Genomic DNA, 19,444 nt, shown 5'->3' on the forward strand with positions numbered 1-19,444 from the left:
CTGACTAGGAAAAAAGAGTACAGACCAACCAACAACAAAAGCATAGAAAAATCGAAGTTTTAAAACAACCATAACCTTTGAGGAAATATGACAAACATGTCCTTCGACACAAAGTTCAAACTAAAATATATCAGTACAAGTAACATGCACATAAGAAAACAACTTATTATTTCTTCCTTCTTTTTTCAACTCTTCCTAAAATGTAGGAAACGATGATTTTAAATTTGCAAAGTCTTCTTTTGCCAATTCCCTCCCACGTTCAACTTCTCTTACGGCGACCTTCGATGAAGCTAGTGCAGAGATTAATTCCTTACTTTGTTGGGCCCACTCAGTGCATTCAGCCATCAACTTCATCTTCTGCATATCACATTTTTTTTCCACCGACTTCAAATCATCAATTTGTAAGGAGAGCTCATATATCTGAGCATTGGCAGTTGAAGTTTCACTGTCAATGTGGGCTTGTGTATTCTTTTCACTCCAAATCTTGTTCATGAGATCGCTTTTCGAATCAAGAAGTTGGTTGTGCTTGTTGAGTATTTGTCGCGATGTGGCGTGTTTGATAATGTTTTCATTGAAGAAGTTCTGGACTTTCTCAACAAAGTCCTTCAATTCAGAAGTTAACATCCCTTGATGCTGATTCAGCTGATAAAAAAGAGAGATCAATTTCGATTTCGACTCTTGGTTAGATACAAGATGGTCTGATGATGAGTCCAGGACTGTGAACAGTTAGTTAATCTTCCTCCTATGTGGCAGCAGTATGAATATCTCTCCTTCAATCATATTAGAAATTTCAGAAAGCTCTCAATTTGTGATGTTTAACTCTTTCACCATCTCCATTGCAAAACATCAATTGGGGTGTCAGTGAAAATGTCAAAGGGGAAAAGTATACATCCTAGCAGAACTTGATGGAAAAGGAAGAAAAAAGGTTCACCTTTGGTTTACAAATTTTATCAAATTAAAGACTCAACTTCATTTATAAAAGAAAAGGAAATGTCGTTGCGGTGAAATAGGAAGAAGCATGTGTTTAGACAATTTTAAACAAAAATTTCCCTACAATGAACCAAATAAGGCTTTGAGTATTGTTAAGAAGTCTCACATCGGTTGCGAGATGGCCTGAATATGTGTTTATAAAGTGAGGGCAATCCTCACCTTACAAGCCGGTTTTGTAGGGTTGAGTTAGGCCCAATTCCCAATTCTAAGATGTTTCAAGAGAATTTTAGGTACCATCCTTGTGAGCAATTTGCACTTTGAGAAAGACAGTTCATCTTCGAGATTCAACTTCCCAATTATTGATATTGATGTCCTAGATGAATCATCGCTTAACTGAAGTTTAGCCATCTCAGTGTAGTTTAAAAATGGATTCTGCTTCCCATCAGACACAAGAAATGGATCATGCAGCAGTTCTTTTTATGACGGCCTCTTTGCTGCATTCTCTAGGCATTTTCGAATAAACTCCTGTTCTTCTGCATCTTCACTCCGAAAATGTGCAGCTGGTAGCTTACCCTAAACCAACTTACATATAAAATTTTAACTTTATTGATATATATCTTTAGTTTAAACCTTAAACCAAGTTCTGAATTTACTTTCTTGTATATATGTGCTGGGTTAGTACACTAACTATATGGATAGATAGATGTATACACATGCCAAATGAGTAAACGTCAACAGGTTCATTAAAATAATTCCATCAATGCAACATACAACAATCAATAATAGTTTTAAATACACAGACATAATAAGAAGGTTTATAAGTTCATTTCAGATGAGAAATGATGAAACTTCACATCCAAGAAATAAACAACATTGAAGGACAAAAGCTCCCACAGTGAAAAACACAACAAATTATCAGTTAAGGAATACAAGTACAAGAAAATATAGTCTAATAGCCAATAGAGGCGCTTATAGTCGCATTTTGTTGACTAATATTCTTCAAAATAGCTTCAGAGGATGTCAACTGATTCGTAAGACCGTCTGTCTTCGAACACAACACTTCAACATCCTTGGTAACCTGTTGCCTGGAATCCAATACTTTTTGCAATGTATCTTGATAGACTTGTATATCAGGAAACAGAGCGCGCCTTTCAACATCATCCAACCAATCCTTATCAAAACCAAAGCTGCGTGCATCTTGTAATAACTCCACAAATTCAGTGCGACATGAGCCCAATACATCCAACACACTATGGGTTTGGAGGAATTTCAATAGCTCAGCTAGTAAGTTGTAGGCACAACCCTTGTATCTATTACTCACTGAAGTATCCTTTAAGCGAAGTGAAGGATTCTTTACAAGAAAATCAGTCAACAAAGACAAGTTCTCGTAATCCAAATGCTTCTTGGAGACTAGTTGCTCAAGTTCTCTCGTGCAAAGCGAAGAGGAAGTTAAGTATTCTACATTTTGAGAAGGGTCTCCTGAAAGTATAGGAAAGAAAAATTAAGCCTATTTGAGTAAAACAAAGTTCATAAATAATCAAAATTCATGCAATAAATACCTTTAGAAGGAACCAAGGGAAATTGAGATGCAACGAGAGATTTGGAAACTATTGTATAATGATCCTTAGGAAACTGTTCCACAATATTTGAGCCTTCTTTCTTAAAAGCATCATTATTCCGGGAAACTAAACAATGCGAGAGGAAAAAGTTCATAACGGAAAGTGTGATGACCATTAAAGTAACATAAGAATAAAAAATATGTTCAAAGAGTGTAAACTAAACATCCTTAAGAAACTGATTCTCATTATTTAGAGAAACCGAACAAAAGGTGTGAGAGAAGAGAGTTAAACTTCAAAAACGTGATGAGGTAACTTAAGAAAATAAAATTGATCCAACCTTGAACATCATTAGTCTTTTTAGGTTCCTGCCAGGTTTCACCATTGATGTGTTGAGTGGAAGACTTTGTTATGACAATTTCGCCAGCACCATCTTCCTACACAAATTCAAATGAACGAATGATATCATCATGGAAGCCTTGAGATTTTGTTGAATCATCCTAGCTAGGTATATGTATTTCACTGTATTTTTTTTTTTTTATCAAGTAGTCTAGTGGCTAGAATTTCACATTTTAATAATGAATAAGTGTACCGGGGTTCGAACTTCATTCCCAACATATTACATGTGTTGTGAATTCGATTAAAACCACACCAAAAAAAACTTGATGTGTGGAGCAAAGATATCAAACAACCAATATAAACGGCGATGACAATAATAATCTCAGACAAAAGATATACAACTTGAAATTATGCAAATAATAAAGTTGTTTACCCAGTTCGGTCCAAAGGTGACCTACGTCTTCCACTAATCAAATAGAGTATTGTTTACAAAGAAATTCCAAATGGATACAAGAATTAGCTTTTGAATCCTAACTCTACCCTTATCCCGAATCTTTTCCCATTGTCAAGAGACTGAATTAAATTTAGTGTTTCCCAAGGTGATAATTCAATCCCAACCCTAGTGTTTGTTGCCAAACTATAAACCCTAGTTTGTGTGTTGCCTTCAAAATTCCTCAAAACGCCTTATTTTCCATCAGAAACAGCGCTGCCTATATATAGGCTCTCGTGCCGCGCACTGCTCGCCACTGTGCCTGTGGCCCGAGCAGCACACAGTGCTAAAGCCAAGAAAACGTGCGCGTAATTGCGCCCCGCGCCCAACCCAGTGGTGAGCCTTTATGAATGAAAGGCTATTGCGCTACTACCTGTTTCTAAAACCGAGATTTCAAGGCAATTACAACATGTAATAGCGCTAGCAAATGAGTTGTGCTCACGGTGCACTTTAATATATGGTGTTTCAATATATGGCTATGCAGGCCACAAATAATTATACTACTTAGTTTAAAAAATTAACCACTAAGATTGAGTGCTAGTGACAGATTTAACTATTTGATGGCATTTTTCGAGAAATATTGAGAAAAGGGATACCTTTATGAATGTACTGTCCAGAGATTCTGAAACTGGATGAATTCTGACATGACTCAAAGATTTGATAGCAGCCTGGGAACATTTACTGAGTTTAAATTTTTCCAAAATAGGAAATATTATTTTATAATGTTTGGGACACATGGCAACTAAACTTGGCAGATTGCAAAGATTTAGACAGTTCAATTCCAGAAGATGAAGCCGAATATCAACTTGATTTTGATGATCATCAGTGTACTGTCCAAATATGTATTCCATTTTTGGGCAACCTTCAATGTATAGCTCTTTCAGTTTTGGGAAGACATTGCACCAAGTATTGCTGCCACTGTCATAATCTCCAAAATCTATTATGTTCTTCAATTCATCACAGTTTCTTATTGTCAAAGTTTCCACCAACATTCTTGGAGCAATGGATGGGATAAATACTGATTTTATCTTGGAAAACTGAGACAATTCAATCTTTTTAATATTGTAAAGGATCTTTGATGGTATTTGAAGACATTGAGCTTGATTCCATATGGTAAGGTAATATGAATTTGATTCCTGCAATGTAATATCAAGATCAAACAAAAAATTATTGTTTTCATTTTTTGGTTTTGGTTTATAGGTCGGATAGGGAGATCAGTTAATGTATCTTTTTCTGCCTAGTGTAATAATCCGTTAGATTGCTTCCAATGCATCTAAGGAGATTGTTCTCGAATTATAAGGGTTGAGTACACCTTATAATTCAATTTTTTTGCTTATAAAATAAAATTATTATTTATAAAAAATGATTTCAAAAAGTATGCTTAAAAAAAACGGAACCGGATCCTCTCAATCCATTTCCTTCTCAATCTCTCTCAACATCAAGTTTAACTGTCAGATTTATTTTTTTGTCAAAAAACAAACTGTCAGATTAGAACTCATACTAGTACTAGATGCCATCTTTATGGGTCGGATTTATGTCTTTTCTGGTAGCTGCGAAGTGTGCTTCTAAGAATGGGATTAGAAGTTGTCCTCTAATTAAGTGGTGTCTATTTTGACATTTTCATATTTTAAAAAGATATATTACTTTTGTCAAAAAAAAAAAAAGATATATTACTTTTTTAGATTAGATTCATTGAAAAAATGATATATTTAATCATATAGATTAGATACGTTACGTTTTTAATAAAGTTAAATTTTACGAAACCGAAGTAGTAGACGTAAATAGAAAGGAGTACTAGTATGAGTTTGGATCCTCTCCTATCTTGATGTGTTCTGCCATCTTGTCAGCCTAAATTTAATGGCTGATATTGTAATTAAAAATAAAGTGGTCTTTGAAACCAAAAGAGATCTAATAGTTATAATTAATGCAGGACAGACAGCAGGAGAGGATCAATGAGAGAGTATCCGAATCCGTACTAGTATATAAGATGTACTAAGATATCAGCCGGTTATTATAAAGAGCAAATATATATATATGAGTGGATAACAGAAAAAGGTGAGAGGCTTACAGAGTAGTCAACCCCATCAACCAATGGGATTGTAGTAGTTGTGATATCTTCAGAGAAGATATTGCATTTCATGGGATCTAAATCCAGTTGTAATTGGGCCTTGGAATCAGAATTGAAGGTGGAAGATGACCCCTTCTCATACAAAGATATGGGATGATTAGATTTGCGAAACATATCAATGAAATTTGGCAATTGACAGAGCTCCAATTGTCTCAATGAACTGAATTCCACATGTTGGTATTGGCCAAACATGAATTTTAATCTATGGCATCTTCTAATTTTGATAGTTTCTAGTACTGGAAAGTCTTGTACAAAGAGGAATAGAAATATAGATTCTAGTAAGGGACATCCCTCAATATCAAGAACTTCTAGTTTTGGAAACATTGTGCCAACACATTTGTTATTAAGGCAATGTGAATTCGATTCCTGCAATGTAATGTAATCCCAATGAAAAGTAATTCATGATCAAACCAAACATTCCTGGAGCATAATAATATTATAAAGGAAATTTAGGTGGAATAGTTATTGATCAAATTTTACTCACCTTGTGGTCAAATTCCGGATTACTGGCCTCTTTCCCCTAAAGTCAGATAGTTAACATAAAATTAATAAATAAATAATTAATATTACATAGGAAAATTATCAAACTAAATAGAAAAGGTGAGAGGCTTACCGAGTTGTCCCCATCAACCAATGGGATTGTAGTAGTTGCGGTATCTTTGCATTTAGCGGGGTCCAAATCCAACTGTAATGGTGCCTTAGAACCATTATTGGAAGTGAAAGATGATCCCTTCTCAGACAAGGATGAGGGATGATTAGATTTGCAAAACATATCAATGAAATTTGGTAATTGAAAGAGCTCCAATTCTCTTAGTGAACCAAATTCTGCATCTTGGAATTGGCCAAATATGTATTGCAGTCCATCACATCTTCTGATTTTGATTGTTTCTAGCACCGGAAGATCATGAACAAAGAGGAAAGGAAATATAGATTCCAATAAGGGACATCCCTCAATATCAACAACTTTAAGCTTTGGAAACATTAATGAGCCAAGAATACTGCCATCATCATGTATTTCTTCTATTGATTCCTCCTCTCTTCTTTCATCTGCTATTATGTTCTTCAGGTTCTCACAATCACCTATTTTCAATGTCTCCAGTAGCACCAGGTTTCGAGAAGTCAACAGTTGATATAGTGAGACTAACATCGGGCAACGCTGCAGTTTGATGGTCTTTAGATTGCAGAGGTTTAGCTTACATTTAAATAAGCTTTGCAGATGTTTACAGTCATTGATTGACAGCTCCTCTAAATTCTTCATGGAATCCAAGGAAAGTGTACCTTTGAATAGTTCTTTCAAATTTTCCATTCTATTCAGTTCTAGTACAACCATCTTGGACAAAACAGTTGGTACTTGAGAACCAATAGTGTCAACGAGGCACTGTAACTGTGAAATACAACTCAAACGAAGCTCGAGAAGATCATCCATACCTAGATGGATAGGAACAATCTCAGGCATGAGATTTCTCCACTCTCCCTTAATTCCATTTAGTTGAAGAACCTCTGCTGTTTGCATGCAATATTTGAGTAGTTTTGCATTTGAAAAACAACATGCATCATCATTTGAAGGAAAAACCACATATTTTGATAGTGAATCATCCATTACCGCCCTCCCTTTACGAATATGATATATTTGTAACTCAGGGAAGTTTATTTCTTGACAAAAACCATTAAAGCTATCTATGAAATACAACTCTTCAAGGGATGAACATCTTTCAATAACTTCAAATGGATTATTCCTTTTAATTTCACAATATTCCAACTTCAACAATGTGAGTTTCTCTAGTTTTGTAATTTCTCTTGGAAATTCAGTGATTGTGCATTGAACTAAATCAAGTGTCTCAAGACTTTGCAGGTTTCCCAAAATTGAGATGTCACCTAAATCCACGCTATCAACCAACATAGATCGAATGTTTTTCAACAAACAAATTGAATGTGGTAGTGATAGTGGCCGTTCATCATTACCTAAAAAATACAAAACTCGAATCTTGACAAGGTTTTCAAAGAAAGAATTTGGGACTTCTATACATTTGCGGTCTTCATCTCTATCCACCTTGACAATAAGAGTCTCAAGATTGGAACCTTTAAACTTACAGGAAAACAAATCCATATCCTTCCCTTCACATGATAAATATTTAATATTTGTTTCCCTTTCAACAAACAACTTTTGATTTGTTTTAGACAGATTTACTCCTTGAATCTCTTTGTTCGCTATCCATTGAGCCATTGCACGAACCAAATCATGCATTTTTACATGCTTTTCCCCTACCTCTAACAACAGATAATGATCTAAGAGTTCATTTTTTGCTACAATTACTCTGTTTCGAGCATCATTGTAGTTGTCATAATTATCCTCAAAAAGACCAACTCCTATGATAAATCTGGTTAAAACTTCAATAGAAATTTCTTCATTTTCTCGAAATAAAGAACATAAGAGGAACAATCCCTTGGCTTTTTCATCCGTTATATAATCATAGCTAAACTTCAAAGCTTTATATATTTCAGCCATATCTTCATCAACATAGTGGATTGATGCACGATTCTTCAAGGATTTTAATGTCATATCCCATGCAACGATTCTATCACCGTGGCCTTTACAACTACGAACCATAACTGCAATTGCAATTGGTAATTGTTTGCATTCCTTTGCAATTTCATGCCCCTTGCGGATCACACTGTTTGAGGAACTATTGCTTATACCGGCATACCTTTCAAACATGATCCATGCATCTTCCTCGGTCAAGAGATCCAGTTCAATTCTCTTATCACAATTCATTTTGTAGAGCATTCGTCTACAACGTGTGGTTACTAGAACTCTACAACCTTTGTGATCATCCCGATTTGGAATCCCTATTGCTTCAAAATCAAGAGGTGGGTTTTGATCCCACACATCATCTACTATCAGAAGAATTTTCTCACCATTTGTTAATCTTCTCCACAGTTTTATGGCTCGCTCTGATTCACTGCAATTCTCCCACTTCATTCCTAAAGATCCAGCAATATCATCTTGAATCTTTTTTATATCGGGTGTAAATGACACTGTCGTATCAATTACATGAGAGAATTGTTCAGATTGCTTTAGTTCTTTGCCCACTTCTTTGGCCAATGTAGTTTTTCCGGTGCCACCCATCCCTTGCAATCCGGTTATATAGTTGTTGTCATCTTTTAATGCATCCAACAGTTCTTTATATTCAGACTCTCTGCTTTTAAAAGAAATGTAATATTGTGATGAATAACGTACATCATCTGCACGACGGCGAAGGTCTGCAATTATTTCAAATATATATTCCCTTTTTAATCGTTGAATCTCCTCCGTATTATTTTCCAACTTCTTTCCCCTTTTATATGGCCATATGGAATTTGGAAAAACTCCAAAAAAATATGTTTGCTTTGTTTTGGTGTCCTCTTGAATGAACTCCTCAACCTTCTCTTTCCAAAAAAGATCATCACGTTCAACTTCTTTTCCTAATTCGGCATTGGTGCGATACATGAATCTTATCCATCTTGCATGCAACCTAATTCTTTCTCTTACGAATTCCTTAGCAATACGTTTTTCTCTTTCTAACGAATCCCTTAAGTTAGGCATTTATAAATGTTCACCAGCTTCAAATAAAATTACAAACTTAAATCATCAATTTAATAAAAAAAAGTTAGGCATTTATGAATGTTTACCAGCTTCAAATAAAATTACATAATTAATATTCAAATGTTATGTTTTCAATTTTATATTTCAAAATTAACCAGTGGTGAGAATTGTATAAGTCGAAATTTCACAACTAAAAACGAAAGCTCTCTGGTTAGCTATGCTAGGCAAACGAAAACGCGACAACAACCATGATCTCAACCGAAGAGGAAGACCTCCTTCATCGTAGCACCCGTAAGGATAAACCTGGGGGCCATAAAGAGAAGAATAACGGCTCAATCTCATACAAGGTAAAGTTGCTCAATGTATTTGGAAAAGAACAAGGAAGTTAAACTCAAAAAAAGTCCAAGTATATGTGGATAATGGTCCTGTTATTCCACTTGATGATAAAGAATGGGATCAATGGGCACAACCATGAAAAAAGACATTGATTGCCAATATCTTGGGGAAGATGATTCATTATAAGAGTGTGTTTGGTATAAAAGTTTAAGTAATAATTCTCATTGTTATTTTATTCACTGATCATTATAACATATATACAAGCAGGGCCCTATAATTTCTCCCTCTGTTAAGGGAATGATAGCTATACACATAATAACACAGCCGTACAAATTCCTTAGTTATAGCTAACACAATATTTCACTTTAATATACTAATAAAACATTTGATTTTTCTTAACACCCCCACTCAAGTTGGTGCATGGATATCACACATTCCCAACTTGAATAAAGACTCATTAAACACCCTACTTGCCACTCCTTTAGTGAGAACATCAGCTAACTGCAATTCAGATCTTACAAAGGGAAACGAGATTATTCCAGCTTCAAGTTTCTCTTTGATGAAATGTCTATCAATTTCTACATGTTTTGTTCTATCATGTTGCACCGGATTATGAGCAATTGCAATTACCGATGTATTGTCACAATACAAACTCATAACCTCCTTTGGCTTAAAACCCAAATCTGATAGTACATTTCGTACCCATAAAAGTTCACAAACTCCAAGTGCCATGCCTCTAAACTCTGCTTCAGCACTAGACCTTGCTACTACTGGTTGTTTTTTACTCCTCCAAGTTACAAGATTTCCCCCTACAAATGTAAAATATCCAGAGGTAGACCTTCTATCATTTTTTGAACCCGCCCAATCAGCATCAGTATACCCTTCTACCTTCAAGTTTCCATGATTTGAGAATAAAATTCCTTTACCGGGGTTGGACTTCAAATATCTCAAAATCCTCTCAACAGCATCCATATGAGCCTTACGTGGATCATGCATAAATTGACTAACAACATTCACTGCATATGTAATATCTGGACGTGTATGAGATAAGTAAATTAGTTTTCCCACAAGCCTCTGGTATCTCCCTTTGTTTGTGTTGGGTGAGTTTGAGCACTGAAAAAGCATATGATTTTGTTCAATTGGGGTATCAATCGGTTTACACCCAAGTAGTCCAATTTCAGATAGTAAGTCAAGAGTGTATTTTCTTTGGCATAGAAAAATACCATGTTTTGATCTAGCTACTTCAATACCCAAAAAATATTTGAGGTTTCCAAGTTGCTTCATTTCAAATTCAGAAGCAAGGTATTTTTGCAAACTAGAAATTTCATCTTGGTCATTTCCTGTAACTATCATATCATCTACGTATATAATCAAGGCTGTAATTTTACCTTCTTTTTTCTTCAAAAATAAGGTGTGATCAGAGTTACTAGCTTTATAGCCAAAAGCCTTCATAGACTTAGTGAACCTACCAAACCATGCTCTTGGGGATTGTTTTAATCCATATAGAGCCTTTTTTAACTTGCAAACCTTCACTTCATTTGAGTCTATCATACCTGGTGGTGAATCCATATAAATTTCTTCTAAAATTTCTCCATGTAGGAAAGCATTTTTCACATCAAATTGTAGAAGGGGCCAATCTTGGTTTGCTGCTAGTGACAAAAGTATTCTCACAGTGTTGAGCTTGGCTACAGGCGCAAATGTCTCTTGATAATCTACACCGTAAGACTGAGTGTAACCTTTAGCCACTAGTCGTGCTTTATATCTCTCAATAGTTCCATCAGCTTTATGTTTAATTGTAAATACCCATTTGCACCCAACTGTTTTCTTTCCTTTTGGTAAGGTCACAAGATCCCAAGTGTTGTTTTTTTCTAAAGCTGCCATCTCCTCAACCATTGCTTCGGTCCATCTAGGATCTGTCAAAGCTTCCTGTACATTACTAGGAATAGAAATTGATGATAATTGAGATACAAATGATGCATATGACTTAGATAACTTGTGAGATGACACATAATTGCTAATGGGATATTTAACTTTGGATTGAATGTCTGGTTCATATCTGATGGGAGGTTGACCACGGTTAGAACGAGGTGGAAGATTATATTGGACAATAGTAGGTTCGGTGTTAGGTGTGTTGGTGGTCTCATGTAAACAAGGTTCAATTTCATGACCGATTTCATGCATATTTGTATTAACAAAGATAGGATCAAAAAGTACCTCTGAAGAGTCAAGTTGGTCTTGTGGAGAAGATTGAGCTAGTTGATCATGATCAGAGGACACTGTATTATCTAAAGGTGATGTGTCTATATTTAGGAGTGGTTCACTCCCTGCAGAGTGATCCTCACAAGATAATTCATCTTGTGAAATGTCAAACATGCTAACATCATGATACTGCACTTCACTTTCATTCCCCCCTTGAAGGGTAGAATCAACATAAAAAAAATTATCTTCATGAAAAGTTACATCCATAGATATATAAAATTTTTTGGATGGTGGATGATAAACACGATAACCTTTTTGAGTTGATCCATACCCAACAAAGACACATTTAATAGCTCGTTTTTCAAGTTTTGTTCGTTGATGTGGGTGTAAGTGAACATATATAACACATCCAAAAACATGAGGTGGTAAATGAACAATCGGAGGAAGAACATAATGATCAGACAATACATCAAGAGGTCTTCTAAAGTTATGCACACTAGAAGGGGTTCGATTAATTAAATAAACTGCTGAGTTCACAGCCTCGCCCCACAAATGAGATGGAACATTACCATCTATTAGGAGTGTTCTTGTAACCTCTAATATGTGTCTATTTTTCCTCTCAGCCACTCCATTTTGTTGGGGTGAATAAGGACATGTTGTTTGATGCAAAATGCCTTTAGAGTTCAAGAACTCTAGTAATTCCTTCTTAAAATATTCCCCTCCATTGTCGGATCTAATGACCTTTATACATGTGTTAAATTGTGTTACTATCATTTGATGAAAGGAACGAAAAACATCACACACATCACTTTTATGTTGAAGTAAATATATCCATGTTACCCGAGTACAATCATCAACAAAACTTATAAACCATTTTTTTCCATTAAGTGTAGATTGCGGGGCAGGACCCCAAACATCTGTGTGAACTAAGGAAAAAGGAAAAACAGTTTTCTTATTGCTTAAGGGAAAAATAGCACGATGGCTTTTTGCCATTACACAAGTTTCACAAAGAAAATCTGAAATATTGCATTTATGAAATAACGACGGAAATAATTTCTTTAGATAACTGAAAGAGGGATGTCCCAATCGTCAATGCCATAGCCAAATTTCTTTTTTATTTTTATCTTGTATGTGATCACTCGCAAGATGGACCAAAGCTCCTTTATTGGTTTGTGAGACCTTTTCAAGATAATACAGTCCTCCACTATATCTACCATTGCCAATCTTCTCCTTGGTATGCATGTTCTGAAAAGTACAATAGGTTGGATAAAACACAGCAACACATTCATGTGATTTGGTTAATTTACTAACAGAGATAAGATTACAATTCAAAGTGGGAACAAATAGAACATCATGTAATGATAAGGAGGGTGACAAGATCACTGTACCAACACCTTCAATAGGAGATTTGACTCCATTGGCAGTAATAATAACAGTTTTTGAGCAATCGGGAGAGAAATTAGTAAACATGTGTCGATCACAAGTCATATGGTCAGTAGCACCGGTATCGATTATCCAATCGCTATTCTTAGTAATAATAGAAAGATTTAGAGCAAAATTAGATATACCTGACTTGGTTACAAATCCGGCAGCAGTAGAAAGATGAGCCTTGATATTTTCTGTCATGTTATTTGAAGTAGTTTTGCCTTTTGGATGCCAATCTGGATAGCCATGGAGTTTAAAACATCCCTCCACAAAATGATTATCTCCATTACAGTGAGTACACTTGCGAACACCTTTCTTAGGATACTTCTTGACAGCAAAAACAGACCCCTCAGAAGATTCACCACCTAGCATAGCTTCTTGGCGATTTGCCTCTGCACAAACTGTTGCATAAACTGATTGCACATTTGGAAGGGGAATGGTAGCAAGAATACGACCGCGAACTTCATCCAAATGTGAATCCAAGCCAGCCAAAAATACATAAACACGTTGAGAATTGATCATCTTGTTGTAATTCTCAACATCTTTAGTACATTCCATTGTACAGATATTAATAGAATCATACTCTTGCCATAACCTCTGCAATTTACCAAAGTATGTAATAACAGACCCACCATTTTGTTGAGTAGAAATTACCTCACGATACAATTGATATGCTCTTGATGCATCTTGGTTGACTTCGTATGTTTCTTTCACAGTGTCCCAGATTTCCTTTGCCGTGGCTAAGCGAATGAAAAGGGATCTGATTTCTTTTGTCATGGAATCCAAAAGCCAAGACTTGACCAAGCAATTTTCATCTTCCCATGATTCATATTCATCGGAATTCTGGTCTTTTGGTGCAGTCTTTTTTCCGGTAACGTATCCCCATCGTTTTCTGCCTCGAATTTTATTCTGCGCATTCAACGACCATTCGACATAGTTTGTGCCGTCAAGCCGTTCTGGGGTGAGCGCATCATGAAAATGGACAGCAGCGGAAGTTCCTGAATTCTGCGATTTGCTTTTATCTGATTTGCCTTCATCGGAATTAGCCATGAGAAATATATTACTCAGAAACTAAAAAAAAGGCACCGCTTCCTATATTATAAGGCAGTCGGTGTTAGCTCTGATACCATATAAAAGTTTAAGTAATAATTCTCATTGTTATTTTATTCACTGATCATTGTAACATATATACAAGGAGGGCCCTATAATTTCTCCCTCTGTTAAGGGAATGATAGCTATACACATAATAACACATCTGTACAAATTCCTTAGTTATAGCTAACACAATATTTCACTTTAATATACTAATAAAACATTTGATTTTTCTTAACATTTGGATGAGGAAATTTTTTGAGGTAAAGTAATGTTTTGAGGGAATTCAAATGATTTGAGGTGAATTTCATTGTTTGGATATGATAATTTGAAGAATTTTCAAAATGATGGAAATTTATGAAGTATTTTGTTCAAGTTAAATTTAGAGAATTTCAAATGACACATAAAACCTAAGAATTTGAAATTCCTTCTTCTCTATAAACTTTTATAAATTACTAATTGATCGAAAAATTTAAAATTAGCAGAAAAACCTAAAATTGACGATAAACGCTAAAATTGCCAAAAAGCAAAAAATCGACTATAAACCCTAACATCGCCAGAAAAACCCTAAAATCGGCCAAAAACCTTAAAATCGACTATAACCTCTAAAATTGTCCAAAAATCCAAAAACTATGCCGAAAAACCCAAAGTCGACCCTAAACCCAAAAAACTCGGCCGAAAACCTAAAATCGGCCAAAATTCCAAAAATCGACTACAAACTCTAAAATCTCCCGAAAACTCAAAAAATCGGCCAAATAACCTAAAATCGACCGAAAACCCCAAAAATTGGCAAAAAAAACCCTAAAATCGACTATAAACCCTAAAATCGGCCGAAAATCCAAAAAATTTGCCGAAACACCTAAAATCGACCGAAAACCCAAAAAATCGGTGAAAAAATTAAATCGGCCAAAAACCCTAAAATCGACTATAAACCCTAAAATTGGCAGAAAACCCAAAAAATCGGCCGAAAACCTAAAATGACCAAAAATCCTAAAATCGACTATAAACCCTAAAATTAGTAGAAAACCTAAAAAATCGGCCGAAAACCTAAAATCGACCAAAAATCCTAAAACCGACTATAAACCATGTTTTCGTCCGATTTAGGGTTTATAGTCGATTTTTGGGTATTTTTATCGATTATAGGTTTTTCGGTCGATTTTAGGGTTTATAGTTGATTTTAGGGTTTTTGGCCGATTTTATGTTTTTCGGCCGATTTTTTGTGTTTACGGTTGATTTTAGGTTTTGGGCTGATTTTTTGGGTTTTCGGCCGACTTTTTGAGTTTCAGGTCGATTTTGAGTTTACGGTTAATTTTAGGTTTTCGGCCGACTTTTGGGTTTAGGGTCGATTTGTTTAAGATAAATAAAATTAAATGAAGGAAATTTAATTACATTATCCAAACAAATTTTTTTACAATTGATGGAATTTCACCACTTTATCCAAACAATGGAATTTGAAAATTAATTATATATCAATTGAATTACCTAGTATTTAAAATCCTTTGAAATTCTAGAATCCCCAATCCAAACACACTCTAAGGTCTTAGAAAATTATTTGCGGCGGAACTGAGCTAGAAAATGTATTATCAACATCTCTGACATGGCAGATGGTTTCTTTTCCGTTATGTTACAATAGAAAATATTATATTATTATTTGTTGAGAAAATATCTCTAATTAGGTTTGTTTATTTTAGCCCTATAATTAAGGGATTTAGTTTAGATTTAAATATATATTCACTTTGTTATAGATATCAAGGTAGTCATACTATTTTATTATGTAAATAAAGTATTTTAGGTTTCTTATTATTTCTTCCTGTTTTCTCTTTCTTTTTCTTATTCTTTCATCTAAATACCTCAAATTCAACATGGTATCAGAGCCATGATATACCTGGAAACACAATTCCGCTGCAACTTCTCCCGAGAAATTTTAACTCTCAGTTATTCTCTGCATTACTTGCTTTTTTTTTTCTTCTTTGATTTATTGTTTAAATTTTGAAGGTCTTGCTTCCATATAAACCCTAGCCGTCGTTAGGATTTCATTTTATTTTATTCCACCTTTGTGGTTATTGTTTAGTGTCTTTTCTTTCTATTCTAACCTTATTCATATGTTACCCTGACACATGCAGCCACATGCCACTTTCCATGAATCCTTTACCTTTAACGACCTTTTTTTTTCCATGATTGATCGTTAGTTTCTCTTGGTCTTGTTTTGGTGGTCTAATTTCCCGTTTGTGATACCTTAATCCGTGGGCATCCCCATTTGTGATACCTTAATCCGCGGGCATTCCCGTCTGTGATATTTAATCTGCGGGCATCTCGTTTGTGATATTTTAATTCGCGGGTATTTTTATATAATTTGATATGGATTCATCTCTTCGGCCGCTGCTCTACTACTTCTTTGGTTGCAGCTCTTCATTTTCTTCATATCAAAGGATTTAATTTATTTGGCTTAACTACATATTTGGTCCCTTATGTTTATTTTAGGTTTCAATTTGGTCTCTTACGTTTAAAATGTATCAATTTGGTTCCTTACGTTTATTTTAGGTTTCAAGTTAGTCCTTTCCGTCAATTTTGTCACATGTGGCAGCCAATTTGCATATGTGGACTTACACGTGGCACTTGGACACACTAACACGTGTACTGTTCAAACGGTGTTAGTGACAAAACTAATGGAAAAGACTAACTTGAAACCTAAAATAAATACTTTTTAAACGTAACGGACCAAATTGAAACCTAAAATAAACATAAGGGACCAAATATGTAGTTAAGCCAATTTATTTTCAGGGTTAATTTTGTAACAAGCTTAAAGCTTAGTAAGCTTTAGCTTGAGGGGGTGTTAGAATAGAAAAATTATATTATTATTTGTTGAGAAAATATCTCTATAATTAGGTTTGTTTATTTTAGCCCTATAATTAAGGGATCTAGTTTAGATTTAAATATATTCACTTGGTTATAAATACCAAAGGTAGTCGTACTATTTTATTATGTAAATAAAGTATTTTAGGTTTCTATTGTTTTCTCTTTCTTTTTCCTATTCTTTCATCTAAATACCTCAAATTCAACACATTCACTTCATAGAGGAGGAAGACTACAATCATGCTTTGTTTGATGGACCATTGCGTGTTGTTGATAATTATTTGATTGTCCAAAGATGGCTATCTCTCTTTTCTAAGAATATAGATGATATTAAAAAGGTGGCGGTTTGGGACATTTTGTTCAACAAGTTGCACTTACACATATTGTCTTGCACACGTTGTTTTAGCTTGATAATGCAGTCAATCTCAAAGAAACTACATGAATCTAACCTGCGATCTAGGAGTTGGATTAAATCCTTTGTGAGTTCTTAGTTAACAGGTTTACGATTGCTTCAAATAGTGTATATGATCAGCGTGTTTAAGTAACAATAATCTAAGCGCGTATGATCTTGAACTTGAAAAATTTAAGTAAAAATGATAAATTGGTGGAATGTAAATTGAGTTCATACATTAATCGAGAGTTTACAGTCTGTGTTAAGAAGTGTATCCTTATGTTGTTTTTTGTGTGTTAGCGTGCAGATGTGTTTCTATTTTTGGTAATGTATTTCTCTTTTGGAAATGAACTCCCTAAAACAGCATAAATTTCTCATATTTATAGAGAAATGAAAAATATCTGAGTTACCGCCTTCGCGTTTGACTTGGGCTCCACGTTCTATTGGTAACCGCCTCGAAAACCGTCGAAAAATGCTTACTTTTATCCTCTTCGGCCATTTGAATTTTGAATCTTGGTGAAAAAACTTCTTTTGGCGCGCTTGTCAGGGGCTCTCGACATTCTCTCTCATGCATGTCTCGAGCTTGTGTTATTCGTGTATATACATTTCCAAGACTAGCCGACTTTCGAATCATTAGTGAAATTTTACATATAACAGTCCTTTAATTAATTTTTTGGTTTCGTTTTGATCACCTAAATAATAATTTTTCCGTTTATTAATTAAAGGATTAAAATAAAAACTAAAAATTTGTTAAAGGACCAAAACAAGATTAAACCTTAAAAGGACCAAAACAGTAATTATTCCTTTCATTTTCTATTCCTTGAAAAGCATATCTTTTGTTACTTAATTCGTCAGTATCAATCCATAGATGATCACATGGTTAAATCGAGATTATTTATTGATTTTTTAAAGGATTTTGAAAAATTAAATAAACATAGCAATAGAGCACACAAATTATGGGATTGGAGTTGTGTATTCTTTGGTTGTCTGGAAGCTATGGAGTGTTCTTCTAATTATGAGATTGGAGTGGATCTCTATTAGCTGGATTTTGTTTTGGTTATTTTCTTTGGTGTTTCGCTTATATAAGACATCTTGATTTTGTAGTTCATCTTTTGTCAGTCTTTGTTCATCTTGAGCGAAAACCTAGTTTCTTAATAATAATAATATATTTGCTGTTAAAAAAAAAATAACACACAAATTCTTACAAGTGGTCTATTCTATTTTTATTCACATGAGTTGATTCCTTTTAAAATATAGTAGAAAAATAGATCAATGTCACCCATAAACTTCAATAGAAAATACTCTCTCCATCCCAAAATATAAGAAAAAATTGGTCAAAAAAAGTTAATGTATTTGTTAAGAATTTGAACTAAATACATCAACTTTATTTGACTAATTTTTCCTTATATTTTGGAACGGAGGGAGTACGTTGTTATGAATACATGGATTATTATAAAATAAAGCAAGTACAATACTTAATATTTATTTTGGGTTGTATGAGAAATCACAATTATTTATATAAAAAAGACAAACATATGATCGATTGTTATTACCTTATAATTTCAGCGCATGCATGGTCAAGTAGACATGTCTATGAATATGAATAATTTTCCTGATCTTTTTACCAATTAATCTGCAGTATAGAGAATAAGTAGAGGTAGTAAACAAGCAAACTATGAATGAATATGGTAACCATGAGATTGTTCTTTACCTGATTTTCGTTGCATTTCTACCTGGTGCTGGCTTCAATTGATCAATTTCTGCAGCAGACACACTATAGTATTGTCAAAAAAAGATATTATCTTGTATCCATAAAAAGAAAAAGAGAAGGGGGACAATACTTAGTGTAGTATAATAAAGTAAAGGTTCAATTATTCAAAGTTTATGATTGAAACCTTTAATAAAGTAAAAGTGCCTTTAAAAAAGAGAAAGGAGATGATAATTTACCTTATTTCCAGCAGCCACCACTTTCTGCGAATAGTGAAGTCTCCTTATGAACAATGAACTGTCTTGAGGATCCCTCAGTGTGAGTAAAATGGAGAGCAAATATCTCAGTAAATTATTTTTGGCACCAGCTCATTTACCGGCCGTTCAACTTACAATCAACATCAATTATATATTC

At 34.4% G+C, this 19,444-nt stretch overlaps 1 protein-coding gene across 3 annotated transcripts; it reads right to left on the minus strand.

The window, feature by feature from the left end:
* Window positions 1-1,644: 1,644 nt before the first annotated feature.
* On the minus strand, window positions 1,645-19,411 carry LOC123914456 (disease resistance protein At4g27190-like). Of its 3 annotated transcripts, none has more exons than XM_045965619.1 (10): window positions 19,270-19,411; window positions 19,034-19,082; window positions 18,876-18,955; window positions 6,057-9,043; window positions 5,928-5,963; window positions 5,384-5,809; window positions 3,912-4,451; window positions 2,827-2,923; window positions 2,490-2,615; window positions 1,645-2,409 (listed from the first exon to the last, which is right to left on the minus strand). In XM_045965619.1, the coding sequence occupies exons 4-10, from the start codon at window positions 9,024-9,026 to the stop codon at window positions 1,880-1,882; spliced, it is 4,725 nt and encodes a 1,574-aa protein (XP_045821575.1). In that variant the 5' UTR covers window positions 9,027-9,043; window positions 18,876-18,955; window positions 19,034-19,082; window positions 19,270-19,411; the 3' UTR covers window positions 1,645-1,879. The 3 variants fall into 3 exon arrangements, with proteins under 3 accessions (XP_045821575.1, XP_045821574.1, XP_045821573.1); XM_045965618.1 differs by having other exon boundaries at window positions 19,034-19,096; window positions 19,270-19,350; XM_045965617.1 differs by lacking the exon at window positions 19,270-19,411 and having other exon boundaries at window positions 6,057-9,329; window positions 19,034-19,127.
* Between the last annotated feature and the right edge of the window lie 33 nt (window positions 19,412-19,444).

This window comes from Trifolium pratense, linkage group LG3 (genome assembly GCF_020283565.1).
Source record: "Trifolium pratense cultivar HEN17-A07 linkage group LG3, ARS_RC_1.1, whole genome shotgun sequence".
Taxonomy (NCBI): domain Eukaryota; kingdom Viridiplantae; phylum Streptophyta; class Magnoliopsida; order Fabales; family Fabaceae; genus Trifolium; species Trifolium pratense.

What these genes read in the sequence shown, in the direction of transcription:
- LOC123914456 (XM_045965619.1), bottom strand. Translation starts at nt 9,026, where the DNA reads ATGCCTAACTTAAGGGATTCGTTAGAAAGAGAAAAACGTATTGCTAAG. An exon ending in TGGTTGATGGGGACAACTCG is followed by an intron (nt 5,964 to 6,056) that starts GTAAGCCTCTCA and finishes ATCTGACTTTAG; the next exon opens with GGGAAAGAGGCCAGTAATCC. An exon ending in AAAGACTAATGATGTTCAAG is followed by an intron (nt 2,616 to 2,826) that starts GTTGGATCAATT and finishes CGCATTGTTTAG; the next exon opens with TTTCCCGGAATAATGATGCT.